The sequence below is a fragment of the Gallus gallus genome, chromosome 15, assembly GCF_016699485.2.
Source record: "Gallus gallus isolate bGalGal1 chromosome 15, bGalGal1.mat.broiler.GRCg7b, whole genome shotgun sequence".
Classification (NCBI taxonomy): domain Eukaryota; kingdom Metazoa; phylum Chordata; class Aves; order Galliformes; family Phasianidae; genus Gallus; species Gallus gallus.
In genome coordinates this window covers 9,675,141-9,690,979 of record NC_052546.1, presented here as the reverse complement: position 1 = coordinate 9,690,979, position 15,839 = coordinate 9,675,141, and the positions used below count along the sequence as shown (strand labels likewise).

The following is a 15,839-nucleotide window of genomic DNA, read 5'->3' as shown; positions in this document are numbered from 1 at the left end:
ATGTGTTGTGGCTTGCAGAATGGGCTTATTGGCTAGTTCAGCCCTATTACCACTTTCTTCTGCTTTTATCTCTATTTTATCATTAAATAGTCTTCCTTTTATGTGCTCCCTTTTTTAACTTCCATCTTCATTCTTTCTGACAGTTCCTCTCCAATAGAAGGCAGCCACCCAAAAAAATCAGGGAAGAAAAAAAAGATGACCTTACGATCTTACACTCCTGTTTATACCAGTGTCCTGATTGCAAGACCCTCTGAAGCACAAAGGTATGTTTGAAGGCATCGTTTGCTCTCCAGGACTTGATTTAGCATATTTTGACTTATTTGCATGAAATCTGCATACGTGGTGTTTTGAGGAAAGGTTGTCAAAGTTAAATTTTATTTTTTCCTAGCTTAGAAAACAAAAAAAATAGGCCTAAGAAAGAGAGAGGGAGAACACAGTGCGTGTACAATGCACTCTATTTTGTTTTACGTTCATTAACCTCTTGCTCACCAAAAGTGTCTTTATATCTATAATTGCATGCCGGTTAAGCTACAGTGCTAATCAAGAATGGCTTGGGTTGGAAGGGACCCCAAAGATCATCAATTTCCAACCCACTACCATAGGCAGGGCCACCAACCTCCAGATCTGGCATTAGACCAAGCTGCCCAGGGCTCCATCCAACCTCGTTTTGAACACCTCCATGAATGGAGCATCCACAGCTTCTCTGGGCAGTTGTTCTAGCACCTCACCACTCTATCTGTGAAGAACTTCCCCTTGACATCCAATCTAAACCTTCCATCCTTGAGCTTAAAGCCATTCACCCTTGTCTTATCACTATGTACCCGAGTAAGAAGTTGATTCCCCTAAAGATAGTCTTAGTTCATAAAAACCTTGGTTTGGCATTTTGAATTCATACACCGCCTCTTCTCAAATGCAAAACATCGTGAGAACCCAAATCAGGAGTTCATCAATGCTGGAATCCTTGTAGGTGTGAAATCATTGAGTGCACCACAAAGTCAAGTCCTCTAAAAAGCTTCATGTTCAAAAATATGCTTCAACATTAAAAAACCTTGAAGGATGTGTAGAATTCACTGGGTCAATGGAAGTATTCTGCTGCCGGATCACTTTTTATCGACAAAAGCTTCTTTTACTGTTAGATATATCTATTTCAGTCAACACAATGGCAGTTTGACTATGTTTTCCTATCTGCAGCATAACACATTTGTCTCTTCTTTTTGCAGTGAATGTCTTTTCCGCCAGCTGTGTGCCATACATTGGCTTTTGGAAGCTCTGACTCTTGAATCCAGCAGTTCAATGCATTCTATATTATCCTGCTGGAAACTAACGTATGTGTGCAATTCACAATAGTCTTTGGAATGAGAGTTTGGGGATCTTATGTCATTAGTTGTCATTACTTGAAATACAAGAAAATAACTATTCAAGTGAAGTCTTAGCAGAAAATACTGAGCTAACCTAGTGAAATTTAGTTGTTTTCTTTCCTTTCCTTTCTCTTTTTGTTAATAATTATGTAAGCTAGAAACTTGTAGTAATGTATGTATGCATATTCCTGGAGCCTTCCTTAGGGGGATATCCCCTAAGTAAACAGGAATTCCAGATACATTTTAATTACAGAACAAAGCCAACTATTAAGTGATATTTAGCTGCTGTTTTCATTCTATCAATGATGCATACATCATTGTACATACATCATGTGTATGTACATACATACATACATACACCAATGACAGTGCAGAAGGTGCATTGCTTCTGAACTTTTATTTTGTTAGAAGTAAATATATAAGTTCTCAACATTTTTAGTCAATAAATACAACAATGTTGACTTTACATTTATTTGAATTATTCACAAATGCTTGCTAAAACTTTGTGCAATTTATACTCTGATTTGCAGGGCAGCTCTTCAGTTCTATTCTGTCTTCACTGTGTATTCTCAGTGAAGACAAACTGTGCCCATATAGAACAAGAGAGGCATAGTACCATTATGTAGAATTAGCCTGGAGGAGAATCAGTCCAATGTGTATCATGGATTAATTTTTCACCCCTTTACATATGAGGACTGACCAATAGACAGATGCTGACAGCAGGGTGTTAATGTATAAGGTTCTGAATTCATTTCCAGATACAAAAGTAGTGTTGTCTCCTCTTCCTTCTGTTTTCTATTGCAGTCTCTACACAACATTCCTCTTCCTCAATGTTATCTACACTGATAAGCTAACATATACTTCATTTTGCAGTAACCATGAAAAATTATGCTTTCATTCAAATCATATTGCAGCTATTTATACAAAAAGATTTTTAAATGTAGTGAAGGGAGCAAGCTTGGAACATTAATCTGCTTTGTAAAACTTATGACTGATTAGATGGGGTCTGAATGATAAATGAGACAACCTCAGCAGTGACCTGTTGTTGTGCCACAGCTGCCAGGATTGCATCTTTCACGTTTAATTTTGCCAACATGCTGTAACATTTAAACTTTTGGACTAATAGAGGTCCTCACTCAGCCAACCGGATAGAAAAACCAAACTCTTGCACGAACCTGCCATCATTCTGATCCATTGCATCTTGCACAGAGAAAGTGGAGAGGATAATTTGGCTCAGTACGTCTGGTAGTTTGCAAGAATTACTGTTCTGTCTTGTGACTATGGCTTACTCGTTGCCTATCCTGCTTCTGTTGTCTTTCTTATAAGCAAAAATGTCATAATCAGTCACCATTTGCCCTCTGCTTATTATGTTCCTAAAAGAACTTAATAATAAGAACACTTGAAATAGGAAACTAATTACATTGTTTTTACTTAGGGACCCTGGTGGCTTTAAAAAATCAGTGAAGGAGATCGAAGAGGAAAAGTTTACAACATATATGTGGGAGCTCTTTCTTACGAACACAAAGGTATTATTAATTTATTCTTTGGGAACGAATCCATTTTTTTTTCAAGCATTTATTCTTTTTGTTGCCTAATTGAACTCCTTGGTACCTCATTTTGTATTCTGGATCTCGTGAAGTGTTTCTGTAGAATAACAGTTTGATTCTTGGTAGTAGGAGGAGCAATAGGTAACTTCTCAGAAGGTTGAAGCTGTGCCTTGCCCTTAGTGATAACACTGATGTAGGGGGGGTTAAATGTTCTGCTAAAAGTTATGTAGTCTCTGGTTTGTGTTTGTTCCCCTTTTTCTAAAGAGTTGAAGATCCTGGGAATTTCAAATTGCCATCCTGGAGGGCTGATGGGAATAAGCAGCGAGCTGTGAGACTTCCCTAAGATAAAAATAATGTTTTTATGCAACTCTTCTATTTGCTGTAAGCAGACAGTGAGGGCAAGCCAGAAAGTCACAGAACTACGAGCTGTTTCTCAGTAGGTGCCATTCTGATTTTTCCATATGGTCTTCCCACTTCTCTAAAGTCAGGTTCCAATGAGCATGAGCAGAGGAACACCAGGTGCATGTCAGCCTTGATGTGTCATGAAGCATTCACATTTTTGTTTTTCCTCCTCCCTGAATTAATTTCCTCTCTGTCATTTATGCTAATTATTCCTTGAACACAGCTTTTCAATTTGATATGAGACTTCTAGTGGGCATACTGGATTTCTCCAGGGGTATTTGGTTTATAATATGTACTGTACTCGTTATCAAGCCTGAAGAATTCAGTTTGCTTTCAGATCTACGTGTTGGACACAGGAAACTTACTTGTAAGGTTATCATATATGAGGAGGAGACCTGAACATTTATCAAACCATTTTGACTTACTCATCCATAAACATGAAAAAGTTGCTTATTACCAACTCTCTCCATAGCTGCAGCTTACAAATCAGCTTAACCTATTGTCATTAATGCTACAGCAGAGGAATATGGAAGAAAGATGCCCAAAAAGGCAGGACCTACCCATGTAATTGCTGCCTTGGTGAAGTCAGTGAAGAAAAATGGGTCAGATTACAGGAAGACCAGATAAACCTACTGCTGGAATTAGTACAGAAAATAAATGATTCTTTATTGCCAGAGGTGCTACACAAGTTTGAAACCAAATCTGCTGCTGAAATTTGCTGCAGAAAATCCCTTTTTGTTCTCTCTTGTATGTACAGAAATACATGCGGAAAGCACGGCGCATCCCGTTTAGGAGGCAGACAAACAAGGCAGCTGCTCCAGCCAGCTCTCAGCTTAGCACTCAGTCATCTCATGGTCAGACCCCCCTCAGCAGTGTAAGTTCTCTTGTGCTTTGCTCCGAAGACAACATCAACCTGAGCGGAGCTTTGGCCGATGATACGAGAGCATCGATGCAAACTAAAGAACAACCTTTTTTCCCCTGTAAGTTACTTTTCTTGGCTGCCAATATCAAGTAGGCTTACTTTCAGTGTCACTAAGGAGTACTTCAAAGACACTGCTAGATCTGCCAGTGTATGTCCTCTTCAGGTATAGGAAACTTCGTACATGTCTCTCTATGCCCTCACCAGTCACAAATTGGTTTAAAGATGGCATAATCCCATGTGAATATTAAGTAAGAGTTTTATTAGTAGTCGGTTACGTCAGCTGTGTAATCAAATTGTTGTTCACATCTATAATGTACAATAGGAGGTAAAAACATTGAAACTGTTCTCTGGCATAATCAACTGAAGCACAGAACATATATCTATTAAACATAGGGCTTTGTTATTCTGTGCTCTTCCTACTTATCCATTAGTGATTGCCTGCACTTTGCAATGCGTTTCAGCATATAGCAAGACAATCTTAAGCCTTTCCCTTCCTCTACATCAAGGCCAGGAAAGCCAATTAGTATTTATCGTAGAATCATAGAATGGCCTGGGTTGAAAAGGACCACAATGATCATTGAGTTCCAACCCCCTGCTATGTGCAGGGTCACCAACCACCAGACGAGGCTGCCCAGAGCCACATCCAGCCTGGCCTTGAATGCCTCCAGGAATGGGGCATCCACAACCTCCTTGGGCAACCTGTTCCAGTGCTTCACCACCCTCTGTGTGTATTTAGGATCATTATGTTATTTTAGATTGTTATTTATATTACTATTATCAGTTTGACGTTATCATAGAATCACCAAGGATATTCTTCTAGGCTCTAAGTTAGCACTCAAGAAGGAGATCCTGGACTTATTTGGGATAGTTCTGTGAATGCTTACTGGTTATCAAAAGGGTTTTAAAAATAAACAACAACAAAACCCTGAGGAGAATCAGTGAGAGACGATGTAAAAGGCACTTAAGGAAAACTACAAGTGCTTGGTATTTCCTTCTTCAGTTAGAATCTTTCTGAATTAAATTATCTGAATAGAAGAAGACAACTAATTGTTCTTTATTGCGAAGGAGTGGCCACGTTTTCTGAGTCTGAAAGACCTTCAGATTCAGTCTGCCAGAAGTTGGGTAGACATATGAGAGGAGGCTTTGCACTAAGCATCATGTTCTACATCAGTTGCAGCTGTCCGTGATGCTGAGCACAGATGGATGGCCTTGCTAGGACGTGGGTGGGAACAGTGGAGAATTCAAAGCTTTAAGGTCAAGCAATTCATTTAGAGATGTAGGTGAAAAACTGGTTTCTGTGTGAGATGAGATTTGAAAATAATTCTCAGAGCTTCGTTTGGCCACGAGATGAAGAAACATCCCATAAGAGACAGACAGACGGGAACTGGGAGACAACTGGCCAGAGTTCACATGTCTTTACAGATTATTTTTCATCAGTCCCACAGAAGCAGATCCAGACAACACACGTGAAGGCATCAAAAGATGCCCGTGAACAAGAAGACATGCTTAAGAAGACTGGGCTTCAGAGGTGTGTTATCCAATGGCTTTCTGAATGACCAGGAGAAGGAGCTCATTAGGACAGAGCTGAAGGGCATTGGGATTTTGTTCATGGGTTGCTGGTGTTGTTTCAGAGCAGCTGAATTTGGTGCTCAATGAATTGAAATGGTACTGATATCTCTCAGCCCAGGTGGCAGAATAGACTTCCATTAGGTGTGCTCCCTCATTATTCGGTTCTGCAGTGCTTTCTGCAGCTGTAAGACTGACACAACCAATCATTCGTATAATTGGGCTTTGCTGAAGCATCTTTTTTTCCTTGGAGTTGAGGTCAAGAGAAATACGATGAAAATACGAATAATATGAATATAAAAAGATATGAGTAATGTGACAAAATGATAAACTTTGTTCCTGGATAACTCCAGCATGTCTGCCACATTGAGAGTGTCTTTGCAGTTTTCATAGGATGCCTCACAGACTGGAAAAGGCACACTGTGCTCAGTTTTAAACCTCGTATTGTCTTACAGTTTACTGCCAGTGGCTCAGAAGGACTACAGAGTAAACATGATATTCATTAAGGAGCAAGAAAGAATAACGTTCATTGAATCATAGAATGGCTTGGGTTGGAAGGGATCCCAAGGATCACCAAACTCCAACCCCCTGCTGCATGCAGGGCCGCCAACCTTCTAATAGCAGCCCAGGCTGCCCAGGGCCCCATCCAACCTGGCCTTGAACACCTCCAGGGATGGGGCATCCACAGCCTCCCTGGGCAGCTGTTCCAGCACCTCATCACTCTCTTGGTAAAGAACTTCTCCCTGATATGCAACCTAAATCTTCCCTCCCTCAACTTGAAACCATTTCCCCTTGTCCTGCCATTATCTAACCTTGTAAAGAGTTGGCTCCCCCTCCTGTATATAGACTCCCTTTAGGTATTGAAGGCTGCAGTGAAGTCACCCCACAGCCTTCTCTTCTCCTGGCTGAACAAGCACAGCTCCCTCAGCCGGTCTTCATACAGGTGGTGCTGCAGCATGAGGGTACAAACCTGGTTCTGATGCACATTATAAGCAGTATAAACACAGCTCAACACGTGGGAAAAGTTTGGCATGCAGGATGTCAGACAGCATTTTATTTCACTGAGGACAGAGCAGGTGAGTGAAACCTTACAGCACAGTCAGTGTAGTTCGCTGCAGTGCTGAAGGACTTCCCTGGAAGAATGTGACAGGTGGGAAATACGGCAATAATCCAAATTTAATATCATTTGCAATTTTAATTCATCAAATTCTTTTATAAATCTGATGAAGAGAAGATCAGAGATGATATTAAATTTGGATTTCGGTGTGAGCAAAAGATCTCCACGTGTAGATGCATTCACACTGCTGGGAGGTGGTTACCACAAGATGCTAATTCCACTTTTCTTGTTTTATTTCCAGCTGCCGTATCAGCCAATTCATTAAGAGCAAATCTAATCTGTGTGCTGATGCGAGGCACCAATTCATGGCCATACGTGAAGAAGCAGCTCATCGTTTGCATGATGCTCTGGAGAGCCTTGAGAGGTAAAGAGACTGTTTGCTGTATACTTCTAAAAGAATATATGCACCTTGCTCCTGACCTTCTATCTTCAGATGATTTAAAGATGCATCTGCTGGTTTATATGGAGCAACAATAAGATAAGGGGTAGGAGATGGTCTGGAGAACTTTGACTGTCCACATATGAAAATAAACTCCAGATTAAACATTTATGGCAGTGTTTGGGGATGGTTCTGAGTGGCTTTTCTGGAACATAGCTGTGATAGATACATGGATGTACTTGCTTTGAACGTCATAGTCCTTTTCACTCGAAGAGAGAGTAATAGGTTCAGTTCACATGCAGTCTGCATGGCTGTCTTGTCATTTCATTTCAGAGATGACTGTGTTGTTCTTCAACATTGCATGGACTTTTTTTTACAGTAATGCTAGAAGTGTCCTCTCTCAAGGCCCTTTCCCTGATCAGCAGCATTTCTACTTTGTTAACCAGCCCAAATCTGTCATCCTTTCCTTTCACAGATGAATGTTTCTGGGTAATATTCATGCAAATTCTTTTTTTCTCAGTAAATATCACACCCGAAATCCTTCCCTACGCAGCTGTTTTCTTCCTTCCTTTCTCTTTCTCCTCCTTTCCATTCTTTCGTTCCATTTTGTAGTTAGATTTTATTTCTTTTTTGCCCCAGATCTTTCCTTATTTTTAGAAGAAATATGGGTACATTCAGAATGCTGCACAAGAGAACACTGTTATGAGCATCCACGGACTGAACATGCAATGTGTTCTTCAGATGTGTTGTTTTTTTGCCTTCCTTGGTATCTTCCCACTTACCTATGAAGAAGAATGGTAACGTTTAAAGTACAGATTCATTTTTAAGGGGCTTTTTTGGTGGTTGTTAGGACCCAGGAAGAGCGATGCTGTCAAAAATACCTGGCTTTGAAACGGCTGAAGTACTTTAAGGAGGACATGGAAAGAATAAGACAGCTGGATGTGAGAGCTGAAAGAGAACATGATGAAAATGGACCTAAATGGTAAGGAGCCATTGAGATCCTCATTTCAGATGAGGTTGTCATGGTCTTAGAGTTGTCTTTCATACAAAAAGCTATAATTCTATTCTTTTCCTACTCAAAGTATCACTAGAAAGCATTGAAATTGGTTGCTGAAAATGCAGGCTTCACAAACTGGTGACAAAAAAAAACACCCAGATATTCCTAGGAGCAGTCTGCTCAGGAGACAAGTTAATTGGGTATGGTAAGAAAAGGGGTGGGGAAGATTTCCTTCTGGTGATACTGGGGATGAAAAGTGCTCTGTCCATGCATTCATAGATGCTCTCCAGCATGGAGCTCTATAAGAAACTTCATCCACCAGGTAGTACGTAAAGCACACTGTACCCTGAAGAGGAGAGATGCTTTGTAAATGTATGTGGGTTAAAGTCGCAACAACTTCTTAATGGACTGAGAATTCACAGTGCTAAAACTGATGGTGAGGAAACTCTGATTCTAGCTGTCCATCCATGTAAAAAAAGAAAATGTTTCCCTGCCAGTGTGGATATTGACTGTGTCCAGTGGTCAGCTTCCAGATCCACACTATAAATAGCCTACAGGAGTACCTCAGCAAACACTCAGCGTGTTCCCTGCCATGAGAGCTCCTCAGCCATGGAACTGCAAGGAGAAAAAGCTGCATGGAACATTTATTTCAGCCTTGCCCTCTTTGGTCTCCTTGCTAGTAAGCCTTCTGTCCCTCATACATTGAGATCATAAAGAGTCAGTTTCTTATCTTAGGCCCAACCTGCAGGTGGCCCAGGAACCTGTCAGTCATGAGTTAATTAATAAACTTAGCCTTGGCCTATATAGCGAAACTAATTTTAGTTGCCTAACGTACGCTCCAGCTGTTGCCCGCGTTGAAGTTCTGCCATGTAAATAAGCCCCAGAGCTGAAGTGGGTGAGTTTTTACTGTTATATACTCACACTCATACTCTCCATAGGGACATGAAGAATGAAATCTCTGGGACGTTTGGTCCAGCCCCAGGGGGTACCAAGTCATGACAGACAAATTGCCTTCGCCGTGACTCTTACTCCATTTACAGCAGGGCTGTTTTGTTCCCATACTCTTGCAAATGCTGCCTTGCCAGGAAAGCTGAATTGCAGTGGGAACACTTTAATGGTATATGCTGTCAGTCTAGTTGTTCTTTTCTCTCTCAAAAAGTGAAAAAAAAAAAAACAACCGAAACCTGAGATAATATAAAATATGAACAGTGGGATATGAGTGTGCTGACCTTTCTCAAAGAATATCTTAATGCATGGATGGATTATGCAAAACCTGTGATGGGAACTGGGGTAACCTAACCAGAGAGAGTAATGAGTTGCTTCAACAGCCATACCAGTAGTGTGCTACCGAGCATAGATGTGTCTCTACTGAAGATGAGAACCTATATGCTTCCCCTTTCACTGGTTTAAGGAAGAAATTCCTCACCCATCTCTCGCTGTTCCACTAAAATGTATCCTAAGCTATGGGAAGGCAGAACTCCCTGCTGCCAGATCTTCAGCCAATACGCCTCAGCCATGCGTGATCTCGATAGGCTTGGAGCATCAATGTCTAGCACTGCCAGAGCAGCACTGAAGAATTTATACAGAACATTAGGGAAAAAATGACAGTCTTTTCACGAGGGTTTTCTTTTTATTGTAATGTGTAATTCTCCTTCTGAGTCTCTATATTCAGAATTAAATGATAAAGGCTGTGTGTTACAGCACCGTCACGTTGCTGAGATTTATGCCAGCACATAGAGGAGAATGGTGTTAACAGAGAGAAAAGGGATAGTAAAGAGCATCACAGAGTGTGTCAAATCAGACACTTGATTGCACTGGGAAAGGCTAAAGATTAAGAGGACATTTCTTGTAAAATGAAAACTTTGTTAGCTTTTTGTTATTTGCTTTCATAACCGCGTTTGTCATTCAGTATTTAAGCGAACAGCAAAGCATCTATTTTAGTGCTCTGCAAAGGCAGTCGATGTACAACTCCTGTGAAATAAAGCTCCTTTGCATTATTCACTGGGTATTACACTGAGCACTACATTCTCCAAAGAACCTTTCTTTTTTTTCCCCCCCCCGTAGAAGCCATGGAAGTGGTGAAGGGGCAGAAATGCCACCCAGACCTAGAGTTGCCCATCAGATTTTTCCATGAGCTCATAGAGATTCCCTTTCATTGCTGTTCCTCTTTCTGCTGAAGGTTTCCTGCGTTGCTGGCCAGGCTGCCGGAGCATGTGAAGAATGACTGTTATGTCAAGAAAATCTTAAAGAAACTGGAAAAATTTGGCTTGGCTCCTGATTTACACATTGACCAGGACACCTTCCTTAAGGCTGCGGCTGACCTCCAGCTGTGGGAGCTGTGCTGTCCTGACATCGCTGCTGCTGTGGAGGTGAGATGGGTCCAGTTCTGGATCCTCTGTGTGATAAGAGTGGGGAAAGTGGGCGCCCATAGGTGAAGTTCACGCTGTGGAAAGGAACCAGATGAAATCATTTAGGATCTCATTAAGTGAAGACGGCACTATTCACCTTCTACAAGACACACTGAACCCTTCAGAAGAACGCTGTTATGACAAGCGCTGGGTTATTAATCAGTATCATTTGATTATTGTGTCACTGTTGATTTATCTTCTGCCACAGTGAAAGCGACGTCTGCCATAAACTGTTAGGATACTTGAGGAGAAACCTTCCCTTCCTGTGCCCTGAAGAGGCCTGTCATTCCCAGGCCTTGCAGCTAGGAGCCATTCAAGTTAACGATTGTAAGGAATTCTGCAGATGCCTTTTGTTTTGCCTCAGCAGCACATAAAAAATAATATGCTTCTCAAGATTGTGAGCTGGGCCCCATTCGTGTTGCTCTAGAAGCAATTTACAGAAGAGTAAAGACAGAAGAGACCAGAATACTTTATGATGCGTGCTGCTGTGGAGTCTAACCAAGATAAAAAAGGCAATGATGCCACCTTCTGTTCTTCTTAGGGGCAAGGAGAGCATCACGAATGTAAGCATATAAACAGGTGGATACCCACACAGATTCAAGATGAAGTTATTGAACTTGCTTTAACGTATGTGGTGCAGTCGTAGGTAGAAGACAGCTGTATGTCTGAACACTCAGAGACCTGACTGTGAAGGACTGAGGATATAAATTGCAAGGAAGATCGTGGAGTTTTGCTTTTAATTCATTTTAAAGCAAATCCAGCTGTTCTGAAAATTGCATTAAAAAGTTTTGGTGATATGTGAATTGTATGCAGAAGTCAATACATTTGTTCATATTGATCAAACTGAGAGACATATTATGTCTCTCTCTTACACATGGAATTAAATGCTCAGGAAATAACCTTTTTCTGTTTCAGTTTGTACGTGAAAGCATTGTACAGATGCCAGAAGAGGATTTCAGTGAGTGGTTCCAGGAAAGAGTAGACCATCTCCATGCACAATCCTCTGCCTTTTAATCAGATGGCCAGCTGAGATGGTTTTCCAGTTACAGTTGTTGTGCTTCAAGCAGAGAACTACCACCTATTGAGATCTGCATCGTGGAAGATGGGGGAAAGAGAATAAACTTCAGGAAGTCCTTTGACCACTCTTGCACATCTGAAATTTGTCCCTGCACGGTGCTCTGCTGGCTGTGGTCGGCCACAGAAAATAAAAGCTAAATGACTTCTTCCTGTGTGATGTCTTGGACTCACCATCAAACTTCAACCTCACCTAACCATTTAGAGTCATAGAATCACCAAGGTTGGAAAAGACCTCCAAGATCATCCAGTCCAACCGTCCACCACCTCCCTAGGCAGCCCATTCCAGCACCTGACCACTCTTCTGGAGAAGAAGTATTTCCTAATGTCCAACCTAAATCTCCCTTGGTGCAACTTAAGGCCATTCCCTTTAGTCCTATCTCTAGTTATATGGGGGTTACGTTTAGGATGAAGGCTGAATTCCTGGTCACAGGGCAGGTGACTTCTTCAAACGTTTCTCCATCAGTGCCTACATTACAGCAAGCATCTTCTCAGTGCAGTTATGTGTATTGCCATATCTAAATAGCATTGACTCTGACTGCTCTTCGTTTTACCTCTCATTTACAAAATAAATAACCCAAACACAGGGTGGTTTTAAGCTTTAATACAGTTTTCTTTTTCTTTTTTTTTTTTTAGCTCTAATTCTTTTCAGTACTTCGGATGTTTTTTTTTCAGTTGAGTTAACTTTGTAGTTATTCTGTGATTATGGCTTAAATTCTTGCCTTATTAATATCAGTAGTGAAAAGCCAAGAATCCTTAGGCACGTTTCTGAGGTATTCACTTGAGGCATTCTTTCAGCATATATTTTCTATTTTTCTCCTGGATGAGACAGTACAATGACACCGCTGAACTCAGAGATGGTCGTATTTCATGAGCTCTGTGAATCTGTTTGGGCTCAATGGTCTCTTTGATGGTGGTCACAATCGCTAGATGACGGGATCAGTGATCCAATGGCCTTCTAAGCTGATGATCTTGATAAGCTGCTTACCTGCCTGCCAGAGCTTCCAGAGGACCCACTGGGCAGAAAGGCAGTTAATCCTTCTGCTGCACTAAGGGAAAACAATGCCAGTTCAGGATGCAGGTGAGTGGTGTGACCACTGATGTGTGAATATGTTGTCTTTTCACCATACCTGAGCCAAGTTTCATTGTCTGTGCTGCTGTGTCACCCTGTGGTGGCAGCTGATATTACAAGCAAGCAGAAAGAAACCTTAATTTAAGTTGGGTTCCCCTGGTTGAGCTGCGGTTACAAAAAGCAAAGCCTTCACCGTGGCCCTTCCTCACTAAAGGGAAGGTGCAGACGAGAAAGTTTTGAGTTTTCTTTGCATAGAAGAATGGAAAATGGTAATGGCTCAGCTGGAGTACATCAGCAATGCTGCTGGAAACAGGTAATGATGGGGGCTGCTCCTTTGGAAAGAAATTAGATCATCTTTTCTTCCTCTCTGCTATGAGCTTGGTTGGTGTTGGGCTTGCGGATCTTAGAGGTTTTTTCCAGCCTTGATGATTCTATAAAACCCCTACACAAGCTGTAGCCTTGCTGTAGCTCACCCCAAGGAATGGTTTGGAGTTATGGCATGTCCTTTTTTGGATGTCATCTGCTTGCTTTCCCCATTCATTGCAGGGAAGGACTATACAGCCTGTAAGGGTCCCTTCCAACTTAAACAATTCTATGATCTGCAGGAAAGAAGATTTGGGCTTTTTTAACTTTTGATGTCCCCCTAACCCCCCCCCCCTCCTCTTATCTTGGATTCCCCCAAATACATTTGTGAACATCTCACAATCTTCATCTTACTCTTTCAGCACAGCTTTTCCAGGTAGGTTCCAAGTAGCCCATTTAACACACTGGAGACAGACACACCAGGAGTCCAAGACTGTGTGGAAGAGCTGCTGGATCAGTTCTGTCTGCTCACCCTTACTCCCATTCTGCTCTGGTCCTTTACAGTTTCAGCTAATAGGCCAGTCATTCACAAACTCCATTAGCCCAAATGAACCACCCAAGCTTAGGTTGGTCACTTCATGCACCAAAGGTGCACTTTGAAGGGACAGAATTAGAGTCTGAAGGAGGGAAAGGATGAGAAAGAAAGCCTTTCTGCTTTGCTGGCATTTCTTCCCCTTTTTATTTTTCCTGGCAAAGGGTTGTTTGTTTTCTATGTGCTTTATATCACTTTTTATTAAGTTGGCTATGTTTCAGTACATTTTATTGTAAATTACACCTGACTATATATGATGGACGTAGGCATTGTAATATAAATTGTAGTGGATTTTTAAAAGAACCCATTACAGCTGACAAATGTGACATTCACTTCATTTCCAGTGCTAGATTACCGTAACAGTCATCAAAATAGTCTCTTGCATAGATAATTTATTTGAATGTTTTGCAGGGTATCCTAACAAAGACTTGTCTTTAAGAGGCTGTTTCCTACCGATGGCTCTCCAGACTGTATTTAAAAAGTAGGGCAGGTTGCAGCAAAGTACGTGTGTTCTATATGAAAACTGCACACAAAAAGTGTGGAGGGAAGATTGCAACACCCATCCGTTCCCATTTGTTGTAGGAAAGGAGGAACAACAATGACCCATATAATCCAAGTGGATGGGATAGGTATGACAAAACGCAGCCTTTTGCTTTAGGGGAGGGGAGGGGAGGGGGTCACCGGACTAGTGATATATGGCAAAAGTCCACTTTTCTGAGTAGAGCCCCTCAAGGCACATTTTGCAAGATTCATCTTTGCTGAAATAGTGTTGCGCTTGGATTTTTGACAGCCATAGAGCCCAGTGTGGCAATGCTGTCCCGAAATGAAGTATTTGCATATTTATCCATTTGTTGTACTCCTGTCAACCTGATCAGCAGTTGTATCAGTGCTGCAATTTGACCTTACATCGCAGGACAGCAATGAATGCTGACTTTACACACTTGGACAGATATTTTGAAATTAATGTATAAATGAGGAAGAAGAGTAACGTTCTGCTATGTGTTCGTCCACATTATTTCCTAGTGGGTTTCATAGCACAGAAGCAGTGTCTTGGTTGCTTTTGTCCCTGTTAGATGGTCTCCTGTTGCAATAGTGCAGTGAGTTCTGAGCTGTGTTCAGCAGTGTGATTTAGCCCACTGCCATTCCATTGAAGTAAAGCTGCAGAGGTGTCGATCAGTCAAATCCAGATGGCTATTCTACTTACAGTATTTGGGAATCCTTAATGAAAGGAGAGAATGCATGTATGTGTGTGAGGAGAGGTGGCCCTATGGGGATGCTACACGATGGAAAAGTGCTAAGCGTATTAATAATTTATAGAACAATTAGCATTCAGCTTATCCCACAAGTTCATATCTGCATCCAGATCCAAACTGTCCCTAATGGGTGCATTTAGCCTTTTTGTTCAAACCCTGCTCTATTTGTCAATGATGCTACTGGCCCCAGAACAACACTTCCAGCCAAGTCTTGCTCTAGTTTGTTCCTGTGTGAAGCCAGAGCTGATTCACAGAAGTCTGTGGTGGATGAGAACTAATTAAATTCATTGCAAAATGCCTTATTTCACAGGTTGAGATGAAACGGTATTAAATAACGCTCCAACGCTTCCACAAACATTAGAACATATGAAAATTATTCAGAATATCGTTTTCCTGTTATTTGCTAGTAAGAGTTAGACAGCAAATCACCGCTGCAATTTCTTTGGTAATACAAATAGAGTTGTTGCAGCTTTGCTCGAGTTCTGCTAAGAACGCTTATGAGCATAGCGATGGATTCAAAGCATGCTTTACGGGTGACCTATAAGCAAAATTCCTGCCTGCAGCTCATCTCCCCTGTATTTAATCCTAAGAGATGCAAGCTCTCGTTGGGCTATTAGAATCTGCCTGGTGGATTCTAAAAGGAGTCAAACATAGGTGGGCGTTGACGCTCGGCTTTGGGATGTTGAAGGCGACGTAAGAGAAATCCTTCTAATTCAGGGCTCTGAGGGCGCTGCTCCAACAGATTGTCTTTGCCAGTCACAAGGAGAAAAACTTCCAGGAACAAGAACTATTTCTAGGAAAATGGGACAGTGAGGTAAAATAAGGGCTCCTCACAGCACAAAGCAGGTC

General features: G+C 41.5%; 1 protein-coding gene across 2 annotated transcripts in view; it reads left to right on the top strand.

The window, feature by feature from the left end:
- The window catches only part of CCDC60 (coiled-coil domain containing 60), a 45,987-nt gene extending 34,061 nt beyond the window's left edge, over window positions 1-11,926 (top strand). For both annotated transcript variants that reach the window (XM_040648179.2, XM_415279.8), the window contains exons 5-13: window positions 144-263; window positions 1,221-1,325; window positions 2,794-2,884; window positions 4,065-4,287; window positions 5,667-5,757; window positions 7,154-7,276; window positions 8,142-8,273; window positions 10,468-10,657; window positions 11,612-11,926. In XM_040648179.2, the coding sequence (XP_040504113.1) occupies window positions 144-263; window positions 1,221-1,325; window positions 2,794-2,884; window positions 4,065-4,287; window positions 5,667-5,757; window positions 7,154-7,276; window positions 8,142-8,273; window positions 10,468-10,657; window positions 11,612-11,710 (1,174 nt within the window). In that variant the 3' untranslated portion in view covers window positions 11,711-11,926. The remainder of the gene's footprint in view (window positions 1-143; window positions 264-1,220; window positions 1,326-2,793; window positions 2,885-4,064; window positions 4,288-5,666; window positions 5,758-7,153; window positions 7,277-8,141; window positions 8,274-10,467; window positions 10,658-11,611) is intronic.
- Window positions 11,927-15,839: the final 3,913 nt, after the last annotated feature.